Below are 27,018 nucleotides of genomic sequence, written 5' to 3'. Positions count from 1 at the left end.
GTCAGAGTGTCATACAGAAACAGGTCAGGGTCATGTGTACTTTGGACCTGTTGGCTCCAGAACATTCTTCAACAAGGTTCTAAAATTGTGTAATTTGCTAATTTAACTCTGGAGTTTTTATGCTTCTTCCACCAGAAGCACAGACAATAACCAGGAAGTCCCTCAAGGGAACCTACCTCAGTTTTTTTTTTCAGATATCAGTACCCCACAGGGAAGATCACACATGAATTCAACTACATAATGGAGAGAGTCACATAGCACAGACACAGCCACATCCTCTGGAGCAGAAAGACCTCATCAGGCAGCTTGTTTCATATAACCATCACTCGCCATAAAATCAAATATTAGCATAGATAAGTATCATGATTGGTGGGCAATGTTCCCTCTAATTTTTTTTTATATAGCTGTGTGGACCAACCATTGCTCTGAGCAGGAAACTGTTACATGGACTGAAAAGAGCATGGCACATTAAACATAGTTTTTTTTGTAACATGCCTTCTATGAATGTTTAGAATGAAAACTGAAAGATCACCCACTTTACATTTTATTTGTTAATTGAATGGTATAATAGAATTCAATACAATAAAGAAAATATTTCATATTATGTAAACTTTTTTTAGCTGCGTCCAATTCGAGCCATGTGGTGACAAAACCTTTGTGCTCGGGAGGATTTCAGTACAGCTTCGAGGGAACAGTGCTTCTGGGCTGCTTGCAGCACATCTCTGATGCATTTCGCTGTATGTTTCGATGTACATAAGACAATAAAGCTAACCTTTGAATATTTCATTAAGTCAGCAATTCTGGGAAAAGCAAGTCAAGCACAGTTCATCCAAGATGTCAAATGGGACTCAGGAGCTTTTGTTCTATTATCTTAAACTATTTTGCATCCTCTCAATATTAAATTTGTCACCATTATGCACAGACTTGGCATGAAAGACTCTTCCTTAGCTGCCTTTAATTTTAACCAAATATCGATATTTTTAATTTGGGGTTCCAAAGCTCATTCCTGCATCCAGTGACATCTCCCAGATCAGTGTTGTCTTGTCACTTCTCACTGTAAATCTTTACTTAATCCTATTTAAATTCGAGCACCAAATCTTCAATCAGAGAATTTCAAGGACCTTACAGCTCATTTTGTATTACACATACAAGGGATTCTGTAGATGCTGGGAATCCAGAGTAACATGCACAAAATGCTGGAGGAACTCAGCAGGTCAGGCAGAATCTATGTTAAGGAGTAAACAATCGATGCTTCAGACCGAGAGTCCTGCTGAAGGGTCTTGGACCAAAACGTCAACTCTTGATTCCTTCAGTAGATGCTCCTTGACTTGTTGAGCTCGTCCAGCATTCATGAGATAGAAAATGCAGACCAAAAGAGCAATGTTACAATAGTCATGGGGGATTTCAATATGCAGATAGATTGGGAAAATCAGGTTGGTTCTGCATTCCAAGAGGGGGAGTTTCCAGAATGCCTATGAGCTGTTTTTTTTTTAACAGCAGCTCATGGTTGAGCCTCTTAGGGATCAGCTGTTTTGGATTGTGTGTTGTGCAATGAACCAGAGTTGATTTGAGAATGTGAGGTAAAAGAACCCTTAGGGTCAAGTGATCATAATATAATCAAATTCACCCTGAAATCTGAGAAGGAGAAGCTAAAGTCAGATGTATCAGTATTACAGTTGGCCAAAAGGAATTAGAGAGGCATGAGAGAGGATTTGTCCAGAATTGATTGGAAAAGAACACTAGCAGGGATGAAGAAAGATCAGCAATAGAGGGAATTTCCGGAAGCAACTTGGAAGTTATAGGATATATACATCCCAACAGGGAAGAAGAATTCTAAAGGCAAGATGACCCAACCATGGCTAACAAGAGAAGTCAAAGCCAACATAAAATCCAAAGAGAGGGCATATAATAGAACAAAAATTAGTGGGAAGTTAGAGAATTGGGAAGCTTTCAAATACCAACAGAAGGCAACTAAAAAAAGATATTAAGAAGGCAAAGATGGAAACGAAGTTATCCTAGCCAATTATATTAAAAATACTAAAAATACCAAAGATACCAAAAGTTTCTTCAGATGAATAAAGTGTAAAAGAGAGGCAAGAGTAGATATTGGACCAATGGAAAACGATGCTGGAGAGGTAATAATGGGGGCAAGGAAATCACAGATGAACTGAATAAGTATCTTGCATCAATTTTCACTGCAGAAGACATGAGCAGTATGGTGGCAGTTCCAGATGTCAGGGGTCATGAAGTGTGTAAAGTTACCATTACCAGGGAGAAGGTTCTTGGGAAACTGAAATGTCTGAAGGCAGATAAGTTACCTGGACCAGATGGTGTACACCTCAGAGTTCTGAAAGGATTGTGGAGGCATTAGTAATGATCTTTCAAGAATCACTAGATTCTGGAATGTTTCTATAAGACGGGAAAATTGCAAATGTCACTCTACTCTTCAAAAAGATTTTCAGAAGGCTTTTGCGAAGTTGTTACACGTGAGGCTGCTTAACAAGCTACAAGCCTATGATATTACAGAAAAGATTCTAGCATGGATAAAGCAGTGGTTGATTGGCAGGAGGCAAAAAGTGGGGATAAAGGAAGGATTTTTTGGCTGGCTGCCGGTGACTAGCGGTGTTCCACAGGGGTCTGTGTTGGGAACAATTATTTTTACGTTATATGTCAATGATTTGGATGATGGAATTGCTGGCTTTGTTGAAAAGTTTGCAGACGATACGATGATAGGTAGAGGAGCTGATAGTTTTGAGATACTACAGAAGGACTTAGACAAATTAGAAGAATGGGCAAATATCTGGCAGATGGAATACAATGTTAGGAAGCATATGGTCACACACTTTGGTGGAAGAAATGAAAGGGTTGACTATTTTCTAAATGGAGAGAAAATACAAAAAACAGAGGTGCAAAGGGACTTGGGAGTCCTTGCGCAGGATTCTCTAAAGGTTAGCTTGCAGGTTGAGTCTGTGGTGAGGAAGGCAAATGCAATGTTAGCATTCATTTCAAAAGAACTAAAATATAAAAGCAAGGATGCAATATTGAGACTTTATAAAGCACTGGTGAGGCCTTACTTGGAGTACTGTGAGCAATTTTGGGCCCTTTATCTTAGAAGGAATTTGCTGAAACTTCAGAGGGTTCAAAGGAGCTTCATGAAAATGATTCCAGGATTGAAAGGATTGTCACATGAAAAGTGTTTGATGGCTCCAGGCCTGTATTCACTGGAGTTCAGAAGGATGAGGCATGACCTCATTGAAAGCTATTGAATGGTAAAAGACCATGATAGAGTGATGTGGAGAAGATGCTTCCTATGGAAGGAGAGTCTAAGACTTGAGGACACAGCCTCAGAATAGAGGGGTGTCCTTTAAGAATGGAGATGAGGAGGAATTTCTTTAGTGAGTGGTGAATCTGTGGAATCATTGCCACTGGCAGCTGTGAATGCCAAGTTTATATAAATATTGAAGGCTGAGGTTGATAGATTCTTGACTGGTCATGGGATGAAGGGATACATGGGTAAGGCAGGAGATTGAGGCTGAGGAAAAATTGGATCACCAGCCATGATGAAATGGCGGAGCATACTTGATGTGCCAAATGGCCTAATTCTGCTCCTATATCTTACCATCTTATGTTGAATTATTTATTTTACAATCAGCCAGAAGCCATGGCTGACTGGGGAGGTGCATTCCCTTCTAACAGTCTGGTACACTGTCTTCAAGTCTGGTTACAGAACCGCTCTCAGAGCATCCAGGAGAACCTCATCTTAGGCACCAAGAGGGTAAAGACAGCCTATGCACAAAAATTCAGAAACACATGTCTCTTAACAATCTCCAGTGTATATGACTGGCCATCAAAGGCATTACTGACTACACATGGAGAAACAGCGTACCAGTGACTCCTCCCTCCTGATGCTCAGTTTTTATGCATCTTTCATAGCGTGCAACACAATGCCAGCCATGAGAGCAACTACACCTCCCTGGTCAGCAACCACCATCTGTAACAGCAGTAGACATGAGAAGGTCTCTGCAGAGGGTCACATCCCAAAAGGTGGCTGGGCCAGACAGCATCCCAGGCCAAGTACTCAAGGAGTGTGCACACCAGCTCGCTGACGTCTTCCGGAACTTCTTCAACACTTCACTCATCCAGGCTGCTGTCCCACATGCTTCGAATCAACCACCATTATCATTGTTCCAAAGAGCTCTCACTTTCAGAATTAAATGACCATCCTCCGGTGGCTTTGATGACAATCATCATGAAGTACTTTGAATGGGTGATAATGGCCCATATCAAAAACAATACTCCTGCCATATTGGATACTTACCAATATGCTTACCGACCAAACTGCTATAGCATTTGTCTTGCACCTGGTCCTGACAAGGATGCTTACTGTAAGTCACAATGCTATTTCTGAATTTTAGTTCAGCATTCAACACAGTTGTCCTGCAGGCCCTGGTGAGCAAACTCCTACTCCTTGATCTAAATACACAGGGTAAACAACGGGAATTCTGCAGATGCTGGAAATTCAAGCAACACACATCAAAGTTGCTGGTGAACGCAGCAGGCCAGGCAGCATCTCTAGGAAGAGGTACAGTCGACGTTTCAGGCCGAGACCCTTCGTTAGGACTAACTGAAGGAAGAGTGAGTAAGAGATTTGAAAGTTGGAGGGGGAGGGGGAGATCCAAAATGATAGGAGAAGACAGGAGGGGGAGGGATGGAGCCAAGAGCTGGACAGGTGATAGGCAAAAGGGATACGAGAGGATCATGGGACAGGAGGTCCGGGAAGAAAGACAAGGGGGGGGGAACCCAGAGGATGGGCAAGGGATATATTCAGAGGGACAGAGGGAGAAAAAGGAGAGTGAGAGAAAGAATGTGTGTATAAAAATAAATAACAGATGGGGTACAAGGGGGAGGTGGGGCATTAGCGAAAGTTAGAGAAGTTGATGTTCATTCCATCAGGTTGGAGGCTACCCAGACGGAATATAAGGTGTTGTTCCTCCAACCTGAGTGTGGCTTCATCTTTACAGTAGAGGAGGCCGTGGATAGACATGTCAGAATGGGAATGGGATGTGGAATTAAAATGTGTGGCCACTGGGAGATCCTGCTTTCTCTGGCGGACAGAGCGTAGGTGTTCAGCAAAGCGGTCTCCCAGTCTGCGTCGGGTCTCGCCAATATATAAAAGGCCACATCGGGAGCACCAGACGCAGTATATCATCCCAGCTGACTCACAGGTGAAGTGTCGCCTCACCTGGAAGGACTGTTTGGGGATCACCCCAGCCGACTCACAAGTGAAGTGTCACCTCACCTGGAAGGACTGTTTGGGGATCACCCCAGCCGACTCACAGGTGAAGTGTCGCCTCACCTGGAAGGACTGTTTGGGGATCTCCCAGTGGCCACACATTTTAATTCCACATCCCATTCCCATTCTGACATGTCTATCCACGGCCTCCTCTACTGTACTGACTCTCACAGCTATCTGGACTATTCCTCTTCTCGCCCTGTCTCTTGCAAAAACGCCATCCCCTTCTCGCAATTCCTCCGTCTCTGCCGCATCTGCTCTCAGGATGAGGCTTTTCATTCTAGGACGAGGGAGGTGTCCTCCTTTTTTAAAGAAAGGGGCTTCCCTTCCTCCACTATCAACTCTGCTCTTAAACGCATCTCCCCCATTTCACGTACATCTGCTCTCACTCCATCCTCCCGCCACCCCACTAGGAATAAGGTTCCCCTGGTCCTCACCTACCACCCCACCAGCCTCCAGGTCCTCCGCCACCTCCAACGGGATCCCACCACTAAGCACATCTTTCCCTTCCCCCCCCTCTGCTTTCCGTAGGGATCGCTCCCTACGCGACTCCCTTGTCCATTTGCCCCCCCCCATCCCTCCCCACTGATCTCCCTCCTGGCACTTATCCGTGTAAGCAGAATAAGTGCTACACATGCCCTTACACTTCCTCCCTTACCACCATTCAGGGCCCCAAACAGTCCTTCCAGGTGAGGCGACACTTCACCTGTGAGTCGGCTGGGGTGATATGCTGCGTCCGGTGCTCCCGATGTGGCCTTTTATATATTGGCGAGACCCGACGCAGACTGGGAGACCGCTTTGCTGAACACCTACGCTCTGTCCGCCAGAGAAAGCAGGATCTCCCAGTGGCCACACATTTTGATTCCACATCCCATTCCCATTCTGACATGTCTATCCACGGCCTCCTCTACTGGAAAGATGAAGCCACACTCGGGTTGGAGGAACAACACCTTATATTCCGTCTGGGTAGCCTCCAACCTGATGGCATGAACATCGACTTCTCTAACTTCCACTAATGCCCCACCTCCCCCTCGTACCCCATCTGTTATTTATTTTTATACACACATTCTTTCTCTCACTCTCCTTTTTCTCCCTCTGTCCCTCTGAATATACCCCTTGCCCATCCTCTGGGTTCCCCCCCACCCCCTTGTCTTTCTTCCCGGACCTCCTGTCCCATGATCCTCTCGTATCCCTTTTGCCAATCACCTGTCTAGCTCTTGGCTCCATCCCTCCCCCTCCTGTCTTCTCCTATCATTTTGCATCTCCCCCTCCCCCTCCAACTTTCAAATCTCTTACTCACTCTTCCTTCAGTAAGTCCTGACGAAGGGTCTTGGCCTGAAACATCGACTGTACCTCTTCCTAGAGATGCTGCCTGGCCTGCTGCGTTCACCAGCAATTTTTATGTAAATACACAGGGTGTTGAACTTCCTAACCAACACACCTCAGATAGTCAGGATGCACACCTGCTCCTCCCTCCCCAACATCACCAACATATGTGCCCCCCAGGGACGCTGTACTCTCTGTTCACGGTCCCTGTTTGACTGCATGGACAAACACCCGAGCAATCACATTGTCAAGTTTGCAATGACACGACAGTGGTGGGGCTCATCACCAACAAAGATGAGACAGTCTACATAGAGGAGGTGGAAGAGCTTGAGGCCTGGTGCCAGATAAAATAATCTTTTCCTTAGTGAGAACAAAAAAGATGCTTCAGGAGAATTTGCAGCATTTAAGCCCCCGCCCCCTTTACATCAACAGCACAGCAGTGGAAACTGCAAACAGTTTCTAACTCTCCGGAGTGCACATCACACACAAACTCTCAAGGTCCCACAACACATCCTACACGGTGAGGAAAACTCATCAATGCCTCTGCTTTCTGAGGAGGCTGAAGACAGCTGGATTTTACACATTCATTCTCACCATTATTTTATAGTTGCACAGTAGCGAGCATCCTAACTTGCTGCATCACTGCTTCGTATGGAAACTGCACTGCAGCAGAGAGTAAGGCTCTCCAACAGGTAGTCACGTCTGCCCAGCACATCACCGGCACTAGCCTACCCCTCATCAAGGATATACTGTGATATATTGGAAGGGGCAGTAACATCACAAAAGATCCCACCCACCCTGCTCATGGACGGTATATCCCTCTCCCATCAGGGTGGAGGCTACTAGCATTCATGTCAGGACCACCAAACTCAAAAACAGTTACTTTTCCCAAGCAGTAAGGCTGATCAACTCCACTACTACTTTAATATCTCCTGTCAATCACCTTATATACAGCCAAACCTCAATTTATTGACATACAATCAATCTATCTATATAAACTATGTTATATATTTATATTTATTGCTTTTTTTTAACTTACTCTTATTTGTTCTTTAACTTTTGTAAATTTTACTGTGATGCGTCAGATTTGGAGAAACAATTATTTTGTTCTCCTTACACTTCTGAACTGGAAATTATATTAAACAATCTTGAATCTTGAATTTATTTTATTCCTTATTCCTTATTGAATTTATTATTTATTTATCTTATTTCATTATTCTTATTTTATATATTTGCACGGTTTCTCTTCGTATCCATATTGGATGCTTGTTAGTCTTTATTTAATTATAGATTTTCATAAATTCTATTGTACTTCCTTATTTTTCTGTGAATGCCTGCAAGAAAATAAATCTCAAGGTAGTATATGGTGACATATACGTACATTGACAACAAATTTATTTTGATTGATTCAAATCCTTTAATATTACAGAATATTTTAAATTGTTAATTTATAGATCAGTTATTTAAGGGTCTGCTTCCATTGTGCACTGCAAACACTGTACCTGACAATGTTAAGTCCACCGATTATTAAACATGGAAATTGACTGCATCAATTAATATAATTAGGAAATACATTATTTGACTGTACGTGCTTAAGTGTCTTAATGGGTTAGAGAATTGTGTTATTACTTAAGCATGCAATAGATGACATATTGGCCCCAGTGGTGATATATTGATGAGTTTTATCATCTGAGGTCACTTCTAGGGTCAGTAATTATCACGGCTCTCTTGTCACAAGATCACTGAAGCATATGGCAGTAACGCATTTCCCTTTAGTTAGTATCAAAATTAATACAAAGCAATTAGAACTGAAATTAAAGGCAAACAAAGTGATTATGAGTTTTAGTACTTGGCGATCTAAAATATTTATATAAAATTAATCCTGACAAGCATTTTCCTCAACTGTCAAAGGATAGGACTTAAAATATTTCCGTCAAATAAGGTTCTGAGTGCTGTGTTGGTATGTAAATCTGTCTTTTGCTTGAACAGCAGCTGAATGCAAAAGACACATCACTCACATTATTGTTCACAATTGCTTTCAATAGACTTTGGCAAGCTTACAGCACCACAATATGTCTCTTTGACTGCTGTCGTATTGTTTTGTTTAATTGAAACACACAGGTGATGTTCTTCACTGTGCAGCAAAGAGTGACAAAATTAGAATCTCCTTTTATTACAAAAGGAATCCTTGTTTTTTATTCTAATCACAATAGCTGAACAATTGATGGTTCAAATAGCCCATGCCTGGCCGGGTTAATCTCAGGTTATTCCTTTCCTAACTTTCCAGTTGTTTTTCAGCATTTCCTTTCCTCAGCATTCAAAAATAGATATTTAATATTTCTCCTGAGGCTAGGGTCTTGAAGATACTTGCAGCTTGAGCACATTTAGATTGCTTACTTGCTAGAGAGGTTTACGGAGATGGGGAAGAGTATAGGGGCTGGAGGGATTGCAGAGATAAATAGGGGTGTAGGTGCTTAGGGGTTACAGAAACAGGAGATTAAATGTGTGGGCTTGCAAGTGTATTGTAATAGCTGGATATTTTGCAGCCTTTTTCAGAGGAAAACTCTCCACCATTTTGTAGGGGGAGTAAGCATCAGTAATAATGGTCCTGCAGTCAGATTTAGACTTGAAGAAGCACTGTTACAATCAATGAAAACTGCTCAAGGAGAGCATGGTTATGGGCTGCTATAAAAAGGGGGTCTTTTTAACAAATTATCTGTGGCTTCTTCCCTTTACAGTTCGTTTGCTTACACAGATCCAGATAGATTCTGCACATCAGAGGTGATACACTTTGGAAGGTCAAAGATGAAGGCAGGATGCAAGATATAGGATTCCTTGCAGTGTGCAGGAACAGAGGGATCTTGGGGTCTGCATCCATCGATCACTCAAAGTTGCTGAGCAAGTTGCTGGGATATTTCAGAAGGCACATTCTTCATTAGTTGAGGGGTGAGATTTGAGAGTCACGTGTTAATGTTGCAGCCCTATAAAACATTAGTTTAACCAAACTTGGAATATTGTGTTCAGTTCTGATCACCTCATTACAGGAAGTACGTGGAAACTTTAGAGAAGGTGCAGAGGAGATTTACCAGGATGCTGCCTGGATGAGGGAATGGGTCTTTCGAGGGTAGGTTGAGTGAGCTGGGATATTTCTCTTTGGATGAAGGAGAATGAGTGGTGTATAAGATGATGATAAGAAGCAAAGATCAAATGGAGAGCCGGAGAAATTTTCCCCACAGTAGAAATAGATGCTACAAGGAAGCATAATTTTAAGGTGATTGGAGAAAAGTGGGGGGAGGTGTCAGAATTAAGATTTCTGCACAGAGTGGTGGTGCATGGAATGCCCTGCTAGGGATTGCAGGTGGAGGCAGGTAAATCTATCATCATTATTATTATGTACCATGTCATATGATGTAGGTGATCATGGCCTTTTTACCATGTTTGTTCTTGGTCAATTTTTCTACAGAAGTGGTTTGCCATTGACTTCTTCTGGGCAGCATCTTTACAAGACGGGTGACCCCAACTATTATCAATACTCTTCAGCGATTGTCTGCCTGGCATCAATGGTTGCCTAACCAGGACTTGTGATATACATCAGCTGCTCATACGACCATCCACCACCTGCTCCCATGGTTTCAAGAGACTCTGATCAGGGGGCTAAGCAGGTGATACACCTTGCCCAATGGTGACCTGCAGGCTAGCAGGGAAGGCATGCCTTTCACCTCCTTTGGTAGAGACTTATCTCTACCCCGCCAACCTGCAGAACATTAGGGACATTTAAGACACTTTTAGATAGGCATATGGAAGATAGAAAAATGCAGAGCTATGTTGGAGGGAAGGATTAGATTAATCATGGAGTAAATTAAAATTTCGGCACAACATTATGGGCCAAAGGGCCTGTATTGTGATGTAGTGTTCTATGTTTTATGTTCTATCACCGTTGTTCAGTGCCACTGATTCTGTTTCATAAACAATTCCAGCAACGTCTCTTTCCACTTAGTTAAAGAGGTTTCCAAGATAATCATAGGGTTGATCTGATTTCATAAAATCATCTTGGACAATGTCTCCCATCCACTACATAATGTACTGGTTGGGCACAGGAGTACATTCAGCCAGAGACTCATTCCACCGAGATGCAGCACAGAGCGTCATAGAAAGTCATTCCTGCCTGTGGCCATCAAACTTTACAACTCCTCCCTTGGAGGGTCAGGCACCCTGAGCCAATAGGCTGGTCCTGGACTTATTTCCATCTGGCATAATTTGCATATTATTATTTAATTATTTATGGTTTTATATTGCTATATTTATACTCTATTCTTGGTTGGTGCAACTGTAATGAAACCCAGTTTCCCTCGGGATCAATAAAGTATGACTATGACTATGTAAAACTGCCAATCAGATGCATCCAGATCAACAATTTGCATGGTTGGGGCCAGTGTACATTGAGTACTGTGTAAGGGAAGCAGTGAAGGCCTAGGAGCCTATCTCACGGACATACAGCTCCAACCATCCACTTTCAGTCCTGATCTAATGCTGACTGACTGGAGTTTGTACACTTTCCCTGTGACTCCATGGACTGCTTTTGAGTGCTCCAGTTTATTCCCACATGCCTATGACATGCAGATTGCTAGTTTAATTGCCCTTATTATATAGGTAAATGGCAAAATCTGCACTGAGTTGTTGGGGTTATGGGAGAATATAATGACATTACATTAGGTGTAAACTGGCACTTGAGAGCACGAAAAGACCTGATCAATACTGTATGACTCTCGACTCCAGAAGATTAAGCATGTTCTCATATTTTCATGTCATTTACAGTGTTTTAATGGAAATTAAATTAAAATACCTTATAGAAGGCTTAAATAATATCCCAAATGGTACATCTTTACTCCCTGGAGCACAGGAGAAAGGGAGAAAAAGGTATATGAGGCGTATCGATAGACTGAATGCTTGCAGGCTTTATTCCCTCAGGTTGGGTAAGACCAGAACTAAAGGTCAGAGGTGTCAGCTGAAAAGTGAAATATTTAAGGGGAATCTGAGGGAAAAGTTCTTCACTCAAGTCTGGAAAGAGCTTCCAATGGGGTGTAGCTTCAGTTGTAACATTTCTATCATATGAAAGAAGGCAGCGTGAACCGATCTCAATGATAGGCTAAAGTTTGTATCAGTGTCATTCCCTGTTCATTTCACAATAAAGCTTGGAAAATAGAGCAGGAACAAACAGGGTAACGGTTTTGCACCAACATACCATTCCATTCTGTTCTGCTTGTCCCAATATAGGATGGATGTGGAGGCTTTGGAGAGGAGAGGGTTACCAGGAAGCTGCCTAGATCAGAGGGCATGTGCTAAAAGGAGAGGTTGGACAAACTTGGGTTATTTTCTTTATGGAGCAGAGGAAGTTGAGGGGAGATCTGATGGAGCAAGGTGTTCTCAACCTGGGATCCATTGTCCCCTTGCTTAGTAGTATTGGTCCAATGCATAAAAAAAGGTTGGGAATCCTTGCGATAGAGGTTTATAAGATTATGAGAGGTGTAGATAGAGTTGCCAACCAGTATCTTTTTTCCCAGCGTTGAAATAATTGATAACAAGCTATGCACGTAAGGTAAGGAAGGGGTACATAAGTCCAAAGGAGATATCCAGGGCAATATTTTTTTATGCACAAACTGATGGATGCCTGGAATGCTCTTCCTTGTGTGGTTGGGGGCAAATACAGTCGGGATGTTCAAGAGGTTCTTAGGCACCTGAAAGTGCAAAAATGGAAGGATATGGACTTCGTGTAGGCCGAAGGGATTCATTCAGTTGGACATTTGATGACTAATGTAGTTAGTTCAGCATAACCTAGCGAGCTGGAGGGCATTCTCCTGTGTTGTGCTGTTGTATGGTCTATCCAACTAAATTTTAAGTATTTTGGAAATGACAAGTTGCGGAATGTTGAACCAGAGTTTCTGATAGAAGTCGCAATGACATCTCACAGATCAGAGAGAGAGAGAGGGGAACAGAATTGCGGTCATCCCAACTTGCACTGATGAGCTGCAAGTTGATTCCTGGCTTGCCTCACCTTTCTAACAGCACACATTACAAGGGAGCTGAAACAAAGACAAGCGTGCACTCTGCGCTGTCACATGGCAGGGTCGCCGGGGAAACAGTTACACCACAAGCACGGAACAAGAGGGGAGAGGCAAAATAGCTACACTTCATTTTAATACAGTTCCCAAATTCCTTTGGTGAACCAGCAAGATGTAAATTTAATTCCAGATAGATAGAGCCACAGAACATAGAACTTGGAATATTACGGCATGTCACATGTGGAAGCAGGCTCTTTGCCCCAACCAGTCCATACCATCCAAGAAGTCTCATCTGTCAGTGTTTGGCCCATAGCCTTATAACCTCTCTCCTCATAACCCTGCATTGTTGCTACTTCATGCACTGTCAGAACTTCTAAATTTTATTACATTCATTCACCTCGCATGATTTTTTACACATCTATAAGAGTATCTCCGAGTCTCCTACACTCCTAACCTATCCAATTTCTCTCTATAACTCAGGCCCTTGAATCCTGGCAACACTGCATGCTTTCCAGTTTAATAGCATCTTTCCTGTAGCAGTGTGACCAAAACTGAACACAGTCTCCAAGTGCTGCATTACCAGTGTCTTATAAATTACAACATAACCTCCTAGCTTACAGGGTGACATTATCCTGGGCTTTAAGGCAGGGATGGGATTTGAGAATTCAATGAATGTCCAACCAATGAGTGATTGATCTTCAATTTTTTTTCTGATTGGAAGTGGCTTTCAGCTATTTCTGCCTCCTCCTCTGCTAAATGGCACCTTGCTTCAAATGCACAGTCACACAGCGTGGGCACAAAGTTATAATATGTTCCTGGCAAAGCTATAGATTTTATCCTGTCCTGGTTATTGAAGACCGTAAGATTATAGGAGCAGAATAAGGCCATATGGCCCATCAATTCTGCTCCACCATTCAATCCTGGCTGATTACTCGCAACCCTAGTCTCACACTTTCTCCTCATAACCCTTTATTATTTCTGCTGCATGCATTCTGAAAACCTCTTAATTTTATTACCTTTTGTAGACCACCTCAAATTCACATGGATCATTTCTGGCTCCTCTCCATTTCCTGGATCTCTCGGTCTCCATCTCAGGGTACAAACTAGACGCTGTTATCTGCTTATAAACTCGATGATTCCCACAACTGCCTCCTCTCACCCTGTCTCTTGTAGGAACACCATCTCCTTCTCTCATTGATTGATGAAGCTTTCCATTTGAGGACATCTAAAAAGTCCTCCTCTTTCAAGAAATCTGGCTTCCCCTCTATTGTACATAGTTGATGGAGTCTTCACATGCATGTCTTCCATTTCCTAGATGTCTGTTTCCGTCATTTCCCTCTACCACCCATCCTATCCCTTGCCCAGACAGAAGAGAGAAAGAGTTCCATTGGTCCTCATCTTTCACCTACTTGCCTCCTCATCCAGGATGACATGATTCCTCACCATTTCTCACCTGTCTCCATTTGTCCATCATCCTCCTACCTCAATGGTTTCTTCCAATCATCTACCAGCCCTTGCTTCACACTCCCTCTCACCTCTTTATACTGGCTATCTGCCATATGCCCAGAGCCGTGTTGCAGTATCTCATTCCAAATCTTTGACCACTTCTTTGCCTTCATGGAGAGAGTTACAAGTTACTCTAGGTAACAGAGAAGATGCATGCGGGCAATGGATGGGACGAGGGAGTTCCTCTCATAATGTGAAATAATGGAGCAGTTTAAAACAACTTAACCTCCTTTGTCTGGGTAAAACGTTGCTGTGCAATGGGGTTTCAATCACAACTTCACCTCTTCCTGATCGCTCTAAGACCCATTCTAGGAAGGATGTGGAAGCTCTGGAGAGTGTGCAGAGGAGACTTACTAGAATGCTGCCTGGACTAGAGAGCATAGCTTATGAAGAAAGGTAGAGTGAGTTAGGGCTTGTCTTTTTGGAGCAAAGGAGGATGAGATGTGACCTCATAGATGATAAGAAGCATATTTTGAGTGGACAGCCAGAGACATTTTCCCAGGGTGGAAATGGATAATAAGAGAGGGCATAATTTTAAGGTGATTGGAGGAAAGTATAAGGGGAATGTCAGAGGTAAGTCCTTTACAGAGAGTGTGGTGGGTGAATGGAATGTCCTGCAAGGGGTGACGGTAGAGACAGATACATTAGTGTCATTTAAGGAACTCTTAGACAGGCAGATGGATGATAGAAAAATGGAGGGCTAAGTAGGAGGGAAGGGTTAGATTAAAAGGTTGGCATGCGTTTGTGGGCCAATTTACTGTGCTGTAATGTTCTATGACCTCCTGGTCCATTCATCCCTTCCCAGCCATCCCATCCACTGGCACTTCCCCTTGTAATGACAGGAGATGCAACACTTGTCCTTGCACCTCCTCCTTCACCACCACCATCCGGAGGCCTAAGCCACCTTTCTATATAAGGGAGAGATTTATATGCACTTCCTCCAACCTCATCTATTGCATTTGATGCTCTCAATGTGGTCTCCTCTATCTCAGCATGACCAATTGCTGACCAGGTAACCTCAAGCAGAGTAGTTGCAGTGTGTCCACAATGGCCATCTTGAGTCTTTAAGTTGTAACTCTCCTTCCCATTCCACATCAAGGTATCTGTCCTCCACAGCATTGAATTTTCCAATTTCAGTGGCCCAAGTCACCCGTCTTCCTTACTTACTCCTATTGGTCCCTGAAGTTCTCTCTCATCTATTTCCAGCTTTTTCATTACATGAAAAGTACACATTTTTCATTTGTCCTTCCCATCCCAACCACCCTAATACCATGATTCATCACCACTAGTTCCACCTGCCTATCACCCACATACCAATCCACCTAGGTTCTTCTCCCCCCACACCCCTCTTGGGCTATATCTCCTGTCCCATTCCCCTTCTGGTTCTATCTGTCCATCATCTCTCCTTCATACATTTCAACTTATCACCTTCCAGCCTCTGGAGGTCTCCACCTTCACTTCCCTTGCCCCACCTGGCACATTATGCCCGTTCAGTTTTCCTTTATCTGTTTCCACCAACTACCCAGCGTCCTCTTCCTGTCAGCTACAACTTCCATGCCACCCACCCCTTTCTCATCTGGCTCCATTGGTCTATCATCCTCCCACCTCAATGGTTTCAACCAATCGTCTACCAGCCCTTGCTTCATCCCTCCCTCTCGCCTCTTTATACTGGCTATCTGCCATATGCACACAGTCACATTGCAGGGGCTCAATCCAAATCTTTGACCCCCTCTTTGCCTCCACGGAGAGAGAAACAAATTACTCTAGGTAGTTGAGAAGGTGCAGGAGGGAAATGGGTGGGACAAAGGAGTTTCTCTCACAATGTGAAATTATGGAGCTGTTAAAAACAGCTTAATCTCCTTTTTCTGGGTAATGTGTTGCTATGCAATATAAGTACAATTTTTTCTCTGACTTGACTTTATACACTTCTTCAAAAGCCATTTCAGTTCTGTTAGGGACAGCCATCTATTATACTCCCTGTGCAATCCTCCCACACATTCTTCTATTTTCTGAATCTGGGGTTCATGGATCTCTTCCTTTATGGTTTTGGTCCATGGCATATAAAAGGTTAGGAACCCCTATTCCATGCTAAGAACCACATTTAGCAGCTTTGTTATCAGACCCAAGGGACTGCAGATGCTGGAATCTGGAGCAACCCATGAAAAAACTGGAGGAACTCAGCAGATCAGGTAGCATGTGTGGTGGGAAATGGACAGTCAATGCTTTTGGTCAAGTCCCTTCATCTGACATGAAGAGAACAGACAGAGGGGCTGAGAGCAAGGAAGACCCGACGTTCCATCGTTTTAAGTGCCGTGCTGAATCGAAGAGATCAGTAACAGGCCGAGTCGAGTCGGCAAGGTCCAGGCACCGGAGCGTACCAATTTGACCGAACTCAATATTTGCATGGAGACTTAAGCACTGTGCCAAATCGGAAAGGACTGGTACAGGCTGAATTGAGGTGGCGGTGTCCTGGCCACAGAGCGTATCAAGGCGACTAAACCTGATATTTGGATAGAGGTTCAGGCATCAGCCAGATTGAAAAGGTCGAGGTGACAGAGCCTGGGACAAGGGATGTGCTGGTTCAGATCACTGCTCCATGACGACTGGGCTCTGTGCTGAACTACGCTGATTTAATGGACTCTCTTTGTGGACTTCAGTTCAGAAAGCTATTGCTTGCAGTTATTGTTTTCTCTGCATTCGGGGTTCAACGGTCTCTTTCAATGGATTCTTTTATTGTGCATATGGGTTCTTTTTTTATAGACATGATGTTTGTTTCCTCTCTGCACATTGGGCGTTTGATAGTCTGATGTGTGGGTTATTTTGGGTTTCTTTCTTTCGTGGCTGCCTGTTAGGAGACAAATCTCAAGGTTGTATAATGCATACATACTTTGTTAATAAATGTACTTTGAAATTTGAACTTGAACTTTTGAAATAGCTAATATGAAAATATGCAGGGAAAGGGTGGAGAAGAGCTAATGGGTGATTGGTGGATTCAGGTGAGAGGTGCGGGGGGGGCGCAACGGGCAAGTCGGGGAGAGGAGAATTCATTGTCAGTGCATCTGATTATTTTCATCTTCCACAAAGACCACAACCTTGTCATGGTTTAGAGGCTTGCATGCCTCAACAACCTGGAGAGCTATGTTGTCTGGAGTCAGGGTTTTCTGCTTTGGCTCTTGGTAGAGTCTTCCATGCCAAACAGGTCAAATGTTCGAGGACAGACTAGGAGTGGTCCACCAGGTTCAGGGGTTCAGCCCAGGGCTATCCACCCTGACTGATAAAACAAAATTCCTAAGGAAACAGCAGTGAAGAATCCTTCTACATCTGAAGGTGCTGGTATTCCTGAGCCTCTACCTGGGACTTGTATGGCTGACAGTAATGAAAACCGACAAGAAGCTACAGCCACGATGAATGAATCCCTGAACACCACCAGAGATGGAGGACCTTCCTTGCTGCCCTGAGGACCAACGGTGTAACAGGTAGTAATAAAAAGAAGATCAGTTTCGAAGGAAACTGTCATATCAAGCCACAGAATTCCATAAGTATTTCCAGTATTTTATTTTCAGCCAGCATACACAAAAATCGGAGTTCAGTATCATTGTGTTTTTTTTTGAATTGCAGCATTCTCAAAGTAATTGCTGTGCCCTGGTTTCATTTGCTGTTAAATCTGGAAACTGTCAAAGGAAATCTGGTATGTGCTTGTGACATGCAAGAAATATGAAAAAAAGGTCTGAAATATTTTCCATAATCATACAGTATAAAAGTGTCAGGCGCTTAAAATCTTCCCTGCTTACATCAGTGTCGAGGGATAGGGTCAGCAGATTGAATACTCTACAGTAACTTCTCTGAGCAGTTAATTTGGAGTAATGGCTTCTTTTATAACTGGCTCTCTGTTCAGATAAGTTGCCCAGTAAACTAAATTGAAAATTCCAAAGAAGACTGGAAACACAACTCTGGCCATTTTGTCAATTTTGCTGACGCTGTTGTAAGTTTTTTTACTTTCAGCGGCCTTTTCCTCTGCCTTCATTTGCACAGTCGTGCTCTTTGAGATGCTGGGTATGACAGGCTCCTTTGTAATGTTTGGGGTGTAGGTCATTCCCCCGATGGCATATGCATTGTTCATGTTTTTTGCCAAGGTGTCCTTTTTCTGGAAAATAAGCAAAGTGACGTTGAAATTACAAGTCTGCAATGTTTACTTGGCTTGGAGCTGAACTGAGGCTGTTCAAATAAAATCACTGTTAACCTGACCTTAATCTAATCTGTGCACTCCTAGCCGCCCCTGACAGTCATTCACTTGGTTGTACGTTGAGAATCATACCACATCTGCCCTGAAAACATCCAAAAACTCTTCTTCCACTGCCCTTTGAAGTGTTCCAATACCTCAGGCAAAAACAAAAATGATTTATCTCTTCCGTAAATAGGTGACCCCTTATTTTTAAACAGTGACCACCTTGTTCTGCATTCTCAGTCACAAGGAAATATCTTAATTTCCACCATATCAAGACCCCTCATCCTCAAAGTGTGCAAAAGTGACTGAGGTGCTGGAGTTATAAGGAGAGAGGAGGAAATGAGTGGCAAGAATGGCTCTCTTGTTTGGAACGGATGAAGTCTTCTAACGAGCCATCTATGGTACAGGATTTGTGGGAACAAGGCCTTCAAGAAATTAAGACCTGACATAATTCCCTGAGTGCACACCAATAGTCTCTGAAGATTGAAACTAGTGATCTGGCGTGGTCCCGATTCAGAATTATTGAGCATTTCTGCACTTGTTCCAAAAAGGCGAGATACCCAGCCATTGTGCGTCAAACAGCCCATCCCCCACCCCCACCCCCCCCTTTCCTCAATTGCAGCTGAATATAGTTTTCAGGCAGCAATAAAAAGTCTTTCCACTTAACAATGGCAAAATTTGCAATGAGGAGAAGCCATGCTTGAAAATTACATTTTCTATGATATGACTAAACTTATCTGCACAGCATTCTGTGTACAATCCAAAGTACTACACTATGGGGAGGACTTGAGATTTCCCTGGAAGCGCTAGGTTTTGAGTTTATAGTGAGCTTTACAATTATCACCACTAATCTGTTTGCACAGAGCAAGTAAGGTACCAGAGGGCAATTCCCAGAGCCCCTGGCTTCAACTCTTCCATCAGGCTCCAAAGAGCCAGCAGGGAAGTCTGATAATATCAGATCAGTGTGGGATTCTGAGTGCAATATTTAATTGAACACAAATCTGAAATCAATATGAAGTTAATCAGGATATTTGTACTTGTTAAAACAACATAATTGAGACTTTTCCCTGCATTGTAGCAATGTACATGTATTGAATTCATCTTCTGAATATGAATTACATTGAATTCAGTGACATCATGCACATAATGGGGATGAAGACGACAAATTGTTTGGCCAATCTCTTTGTTCCGTTGCTGTTGCCACACAAGCTAAGCAAAAGAAATCACATTTTCTCCCCTAATGAACCAGTTAGTTTTTGTTTTACAACAGTCCATTAATTTCACAGTTGCATTTACTGATATTAACTTTAATTCTAGCACTTACTCTAACAACTGAATTGAAATATCTTAGATGCCGTAATGGGATTTGAACTTAACACCACAAGACGTAAAGTTAGCCATCTAGTTCACTGTTATTCCACACCCTGTAAAGCTGAAGCAACATGGAGAATAAAAGTTTACATTAAAATATTTATGAATATATGAATATGGAATTCAACCACTACACTATTTAATAAGGTTATTCATGATCTGATTGATACACTAGTTCCCTATTCATGATATAGAGCCATAGAATAGTACAATACAGAAACAGGCGTTTTGGCCCATCTCGGCCATGCCAAACTGTTATTCTGCCTAGTCTTATCTACCCACACCCGGACCATCGCCCTCCGTACCCCTCCCATCCATGCACTTAACCAAATTCCTCTTACATGTTGAAAACAAACCTGCAGGCAGCCCAGAAATGGTGGACAGCTCTACAGGAAATGGAATGGATAGTTTTAAGTCTTCAGTTGTTATGTTCAGAACCTAATATGGCAACTGAGGCATTTAAATCCAGTTAATGAATTAAGTGCCAGATGTCCATCTTTGGTAATCCTTTACCCCTATCCTGCCAACTTGCTGATCTACAGTACATCTAATTTAAAAATATTCAAAGGCTTTGAGGAAGAGAATTCTGAAGGTGAACTGTTACAGAGAGCTACTATTTGCAAAGTGCTTTGATTGAAGTGCATGATCAGACACTGGCCTCATGACACATTTGTACATTGTCTGTTTATTTACTCACTGTTTATCTAATGTTGTTTACATTAGTAAATTGGTAAGTAATGAAGGTAGTTCCCAGCATTATTAATCTGAAGGGTTCTTGAGAATAAAATACCGGAATCTCTCTTTTCCTCTAAGGAGTACATTGAACTATTAACAATAATAATAACTTATTTAAAGAGCACATTTCATACAGGTGGTGTATTTCAAAGTGCTTTACAATGGTATTAAGTCCAAGTATAAAAATAAAAGACAAAATTAAGTTTGTCAAAAGCAAAGCTAAATAGATTTAGGCCAGTGTTTAAAAGTGTCAACTGACTCTGCATTCCTTATAGTTTTAAGTATTGACTTCCTCAGTTTAGGAGCATAGTTTAAAAAAGCTGACCTGACAAATTTAAGAGACTTGTGAAAGAAGACTTGACAGCTTGAGCAACTATTGGTGTTAAATTAATATATCCTTGACAAAACTGCAAGAATTGGCAATGTTGCATATTATTCACATTTAAGTTGTATTCTTTATAGTAGAGTAATTGGAGAAGAATCTCCAATGAGGCTTGTCACCTTATATAGGAGCTATAAACAAATAAATTTGTGATTGCCCCATGGCACAAATAATCTCATTTTATAGACTTTAATGATCTTTAATCTTAATCGCACTTGGAGTATCACGAGAAAATTTGGGCCCCTTCTGTAAGAAAGGGTGTGCTGGCAATGGAGAGGATCGAGAGGAGGTTCACAAGAATGATCCTGGGAACAAAAGAGTTAACACATGAGGAGCATTTGATGGCTCTGGGCCTGTACTTGCTGGAGTTTAGAAGAATAAGTGGGGGGACCTCATTGAAACCTATTGAATATTGAAAGGCCTAGTTAGTGTTCATGTGGAGAAGATGTTTCCTCGTGTAGGGGAGTCTAGGACCAGAGAACAAAGCCTCCCAATAGAATGACATCCCCTTAGAACCAAGATAAGGAGGAATTTCTTTAGCCAGAGGGTGATGAATCTGTGGGATTCATTATCACAGATGGCTGTGGAGGCCAAATCTTTGGGTATATGTAACATGGAGGTTGATGGGTTCTTGATCAGTAAGGGCATCAAAGGTTATGTGGAGAAAACAGGAGAGTGGATAATAAATCAGCCATGATTGAATAGTGGAGCAAACTGAAAGGACCAAATGGCCTAATTCTGCTCCTATGTCTTCTGGCCTTAGCATCTTTATTCAAAGGCAGAGAGCTTGATTCCAATGATGTACAATGTAAGTGAAAATACAATTATCATTGACTATCTACAAAGCTGCAGTTTGTAACAGGGTCTCAATAGAATTGTCATAAATTTGTGACTAATTTCAAATATATTGTCAATGAAATGTCATTTCACAACAATTATAGTGCTGACTCAGTTCAGAATGATGAGTAAAACACAGGTTAGTATTGACTGCTGGTGAAGCTACTCTGAAAGTGCTAACATTTTTGCTCTCTCATTGATTTTCACTGAAGCATTAAACCAGTTAGTCATTATAAATAGGTTAATGCCTCTGTCAAAATAACAAAGAAAGGAATTTGATATATGTGCAAGGGTTTGGTGATATAATTTTTCTGACTCTGGTCTCTAACAGACTAGCTGTATTGATGTTTCATTTCGCAAACACGAGGAAATCTGCAGATACTGGAATTTCAAGCAACACACATAAAAGTTGCTGGTGAACACAACAGGCCAGGCAGCATCTCTAGGAAGAGGTACAGTCGACGTTTCGGGCCGAGACCCTTCGTCAGGACTAACTGAAAGAAGAGCTAGTAAGAGGTTTGAAAGTGGGAGGGGGAGGGGAAGATCCGAAATGATAGAAGAAGACAGGAGGGGGAGGGATGGAGCCAAGAGCTGGACAGGTGATTGGCAAAGGGGATATGAGAGGATCATGGGACAGGAGGCCTAGGGAGAAAGAAAAGGGGGAGGGGGGAAAAAACGCAGAGGATGGGCAAGGGGTATAGTGAGGGGGACAGAGGGAGAGAAAGGAGAGAGAGAAATAATGGATGGGGTACGAAGGGGAGGTGGGGCATTAGCAGAAGTTTGAGAAGTCAATGTTCATGCCATCAGGTTGGAGGCTACCCAGACGGAATATAAGGTGTTGTTCCTCCAGCCTGAGTGTGGCTTCATCTTTACAGTAGAGGAGGCTGTGGATAGACATATCAGAATGGGAATGGGACGTGGAATTAAAATGTGTGGCCACTGGAAGATCCTGCTTTCTCTGGCGGACAGAGCGTAGGTGTTCAGCGAAATGATTTCCCAGTCTGCGTCGGGTCTCGCCAATATATAGAAGGCCACATCGGGAGCACCGGACGCAGTATATCACCCCAGCCGACTCACAGGTGAAGTGTCGCCTCACCTGGTAGGACTGTCTGGGGCCCTGAATGGTGGTGAGGGAGGAAGTGTAAGGGCATGTGTAGCACTTGTTCCGCTTACACGGATAAGTGCCAGGAGGGAGATCAGTGGGCTCCCCCATTTCATGCCCTTCCTCCACCATCAACTCTGCTCTCAACGCATCCAACGAAAACGAAAACCGATTTCCCCTGGGATCAATAAAGTATGACTATGACTATGACTACGACTACTACTATCTCCCCCACTTTCACGTACATCTGCTCTCACTCCATCCTCCCGCCACCCCACCAGGAATAGGGTTCCCCTGGTCCTCACCTACCACCCCACCAGCCTCCGGGTCCAACATATAATTCTCCGTAACTTCCACCACCTCCAATGGGATCCCACCACTAAGCACATCTTTCCCTCCCCCCCCCCTCTGCTTTTCACAGGGATCGCTTCCTACGTGACTCCCTTGTCCATTCATCCCCCCCATCCCTCCCCACTGATCTCCCTCCTGGCACTTATCCTTGTTCAATTCCCGCTGCTGTCTGTAAGGAGTTTGTATGTTCTCCCCGTGACCGTGCAGGTTTCCTCCAGACACTCTGGTTTCCTCCCACAGTCCAAAGAGGGACCGGTTGGTAGGTTAACAGTAATCATTGTAAATTGTCCCATGATTAAGCTTGCATTAAATTGGGGGATTTCTGGGTGGAGTGACTCGAAAAGCCAGAAGGGCCTACTCCATGCTGTATTTCAATAAATAAATAAAATTCGAGCTCGCAAATTGTTCACTATCTGCTGGCAACACTTTTAAAAAGCTGATAAAGTGCTTGGAAACAAGTAGGTGAAGTAGGTCAAATTTCTTTGGCTAATATGGAATTGAGTAAATAAAGTAGGTTACTAAGAAAATTGATGATAATGAACAATGTACCTGGACTTAAGTGACAATTATTTACCTTTCTGTGGAAGGCGGTAACTTAGATGTGGGTGACAAGCAAGGTTTATTTCTTAAGCAACAGGTGACTAATTGGCTGGGTTTTATAGCCTTGTCTTAAAAATTCTTGAGATGATTAAAGATATGTTCCCAATATTCATAATGCACAAGCAATATATAAATAAAAAGGTTGTATAGCTAAGATTGAAATAAATCTGCAGGTGTTAAATGAAATCACAACAGGGGATTATTATGATTCATTTAAATTAGCACTTGTTTTAGCTACATATTGACTCAATTTGCTTTGGAAATACAAATTTATAAATTAAATTTCAATAAAGGATGAAAATATAATGCAGTTTTATTTTGCCAAAAGAAATATTTCTAATTTCAGTTAGTGTTGATTGTTGGAAATGATCCAGTTAAAATTAACATGCATGGTTAGCTCCCTCATATAGACATCGACATAAACATCTATATCAGACACTCATCAGGTTTTTATCCCTCCAATTTTAACAGAGGATTGTAAGAAGCAGGACTAGATGTTTAGCCTTTCTATTTTGCTATTCTGTGATGTCATGCCTGATCCCTGGCCTATTTTCATCTTCCCTGCCTAACCCTTAATCCCCTTGGTCAATAATAAAATCTATCTATCTCAGATTAAGAGTAACAATTGACCTCTATTGGGTAGTATTTGTGGAAAAGTATCCCACTGTATGTGGAAGTGTAACTTTGGTTTGAGAAGCACGCCTCCAACTTTGAGCATGGAAACAAATTACTGCTCACCACAACTGAGAGTGGCTCAATAAGGAGAAACATTGTGTATTATATTTTTTTTTATATCTGTGTAATCTTGTGTAGATATATATATATAGTTTAAGCATTCGTGTTCACCCTCTAATACACCTACCTCAGACAGATCAGGTGCAATTAACAATCCTCTCTCAGCACACATATTGACATTCAGTCTCTCAAGGCCTCCACACTAGCACAGACCTCCACATAGTTCTTCCCAACCCTCCAAGTTCTCTGCTTATCTGATTTCCAACTTTTAGTAATTTAACAGCTACTCAAGCAAACCAACACCGCACAGAGACTAAACACGGTGGGAGGGGAGTTAATCCAGTATGATGTGGTTCCGTGCAATCCCCAAACAAGGTTCCAAAGTTGAAGAATATATTCGATCCTTTATTAAGAAACTAAGTTTTTTCCAACGTAATTAAAGGTGTAATTACCTAAGTTTTAAGCAAAGTTAAGTGGTCAACACAAAAGGTTATCAACCAGCTCATTCCAGAGCTCTAACTGCATCAAGCATGAATATATTAACTAAAGCTCTTCAGTTTTACCAGCTCCCACCCAAGTGACTACCATAATAAAATTAATAAATGCACAACACATAATACAATGCAGATAGAAAATAGACACATGGCTCCTATACTGATGGAATTTATTAAACTGAAACAATTAACTTGATTCACACTCCACAAGAAGCTACCTAATCTAATGGGCTTCACCACCATTTTCTAGCCTCTGTTCCTATTGACACCATCTGCATTTTTTTTCTTTTTCTCCCCCTCATGGTTTGAGTAACTTGCTGCTAATTATGGGATTTTGCTCAATGCAGAGACTTTATTGATTATCTTTAAAACAATAATAGTATCTGAAATCCTCTGTATCTGGGAGGCAATTTGCACTATTTTCAAGAAAAATATTACATAAATGGAATCAGTTTTATAAAATGAACCACTTTTGTTTAGACTCGCAAACAACAGGAATTCTGCAGATGCTGGAAATTCAAGCAACACACATAAAAGTTGCTGGTGAACGCAGCAGGCCAGGCAGCATCTCTAGGAAGAGGTGCAGTCGACGTTTCAGGCCGAGACCCTTCGTCAGGACCCATACTGTTTATACTGTTACATTCTGTTTTATTTCTCCAATCAGTTTAATATATCCACAGTGAATGAAAACTCCAGATGCTCTAAAAATTATCAGATGTTTAGTATCTTTGTTTCATCTGTAGCTTAACTATTTTGGTTATCATTGTTAAATAACGAATACAAATCTACAGCAGTAAAGTTTTATGGGGAAGTTCCATATGAAACTGCTGGAAAGTCCTTATGTATGTGCCATGCAGTTCAGATGACCACACATCCACAAAATCTCAACCTCATTGGCCATTCTTTGCCTGATAGTGATGCTTGGTGAAGCCTGGTAGAAGCAGAGCAATTTGATTATAGAACAATGGCTGTATTTATTGGGAAGTTTACATTTTATTAACTCAATTTAGCTAAATATTTCAAATGTTTTAATGTGACATTTAGTGTAAATTACAAATTTTTAACATTTTTGTTTGATTTTTAAATGTTTTGATGTATCAGAATCATTCAGAAACATTTTTCTTTGAGATGTTTGACAGCTGATTAAGCTGAGGCATTCCTGCTGAGTTATCAATATTTTTGCAGCTGTTCCACGGATAGGCATATACTAGCCCCCATGCTTCAGGGACAATGACAAGTTACCATGAAGTCCTTGCCTTTAAAAATCAGATAAGCTTAGTGGTGGAAGATGATAATAGCAATTCAACAAGAGGCAAGTTTATACTTTCCACATAGGTCAATGGCTGGCTTGCTGCAGGTACAAATCCTGGACCATGGTCTCCCCTTTTGTGAATAACTCAGACATAATTTGATGCTTGTTCTGCCACTCTTGCAGTCTCTGAGACAGCTGGAGAATTTCTCCCTACTCTGCCTCTAATTAAAAGTTCTTGCACCTAAGTTTCTGCTCTCAAGCCTAAGAACGAAATTTTGATGAATGTGCCAAGTGGACATTGAGGACTTTTACCTTAGAGTGATAAGCTTCCATTGCTTTCTTCCCGTCCCATGCCCAGCTTCGTTTGGTGAAGTAATTGACTGTTGCAAACTCTATGAGAGCGGAAAAGACAAATGCATAGCACACAGCTATAAACCAGTCCATTGCAGTGGCATATGCGACTTTTGGCAATGAGTTTCTTGCACTGATGCTCAGTGTTGTCATTGTCAGCACAGTAGTTACACCTGCAGAAAATAAAATAAGAGGAAAACATCAACCAACACCAACAATAATTGTCATTTATAACAAAAGAGATTCTGCAGATGACGGAAATCTTGAGTCACACACACAAAATGCTGGAGGAACTCAGCAGGTCAGGCAGCATCTAAGGAGGGAGTAAACCATCAATAATTTGGGCAGGGGGATCAGTGGAACAGATAAATAGGCTTAAGAAGGAATCGGACAGAAGAG

At 42.1% G+C, this 27,018-nt stretch overlaps 2 protein-coding genes across 3 annotated transcripts in view; one reads left to right on the top strand and one right to left on the bottom strand.

The window, feature by feature from the left end:
- Window positions 1–27,018, top strand: part of gabrb3 (gamma-aminobutyric acid type A receptor subunit beta3) — a 729,956-nt gene that overhangs the window by 68,985 nt on the left and 633,953 nt on the right. The window lies entirely within an intron of this gene.
- Window positions 17,731–27,018, bottom strand: part of gabra5 (gamma-aminobutyric acid type A receptor subunit alpha5) — an 86,246-nt gene continuing 76,958 nt past the window's right edge. For both annotated transcript variants that reach the window (XM_063052931.1, XM_063052932.1), the window contains exons 10-11: window positions 26,581–26,792; window positions 17,731–18,328 (exon numbers count right to left, since the gene is read on the bottom strand). In XM_063052931.1, the coding sequence (XP_062909001.1) occupies window positions 18,035–18,328; window positions 26,581–26,792 (506 nt within the window). In that variant the 3' untranslated portion in view covers window positions 17,731–18,034. The remainder of the gene's footprint in view (window positions 18,329–26,580; window positions 26,793–27,018) is intronic.

The sequence above is a fragment of the Mobula hypostoma genome, chromosome 7 (assembly GCF_963921235.1).
Source record: "Mobula hypostoma chromosome 7, sMobHyp1.1, whole genome shotgun sequence".
NCBI classification, from domain to species: domain Eukaryota; kingdom Metazoa; phylum Chordata; class Chondrichthyes; order Myliobatiformes; family Myliobatidae; genus Mobula; species Mobula hypostoma.
Note: the sequence above shows the minus strand (reverse complement) of the source record. Positions and strands in the feature narration are given on the sequence as shown.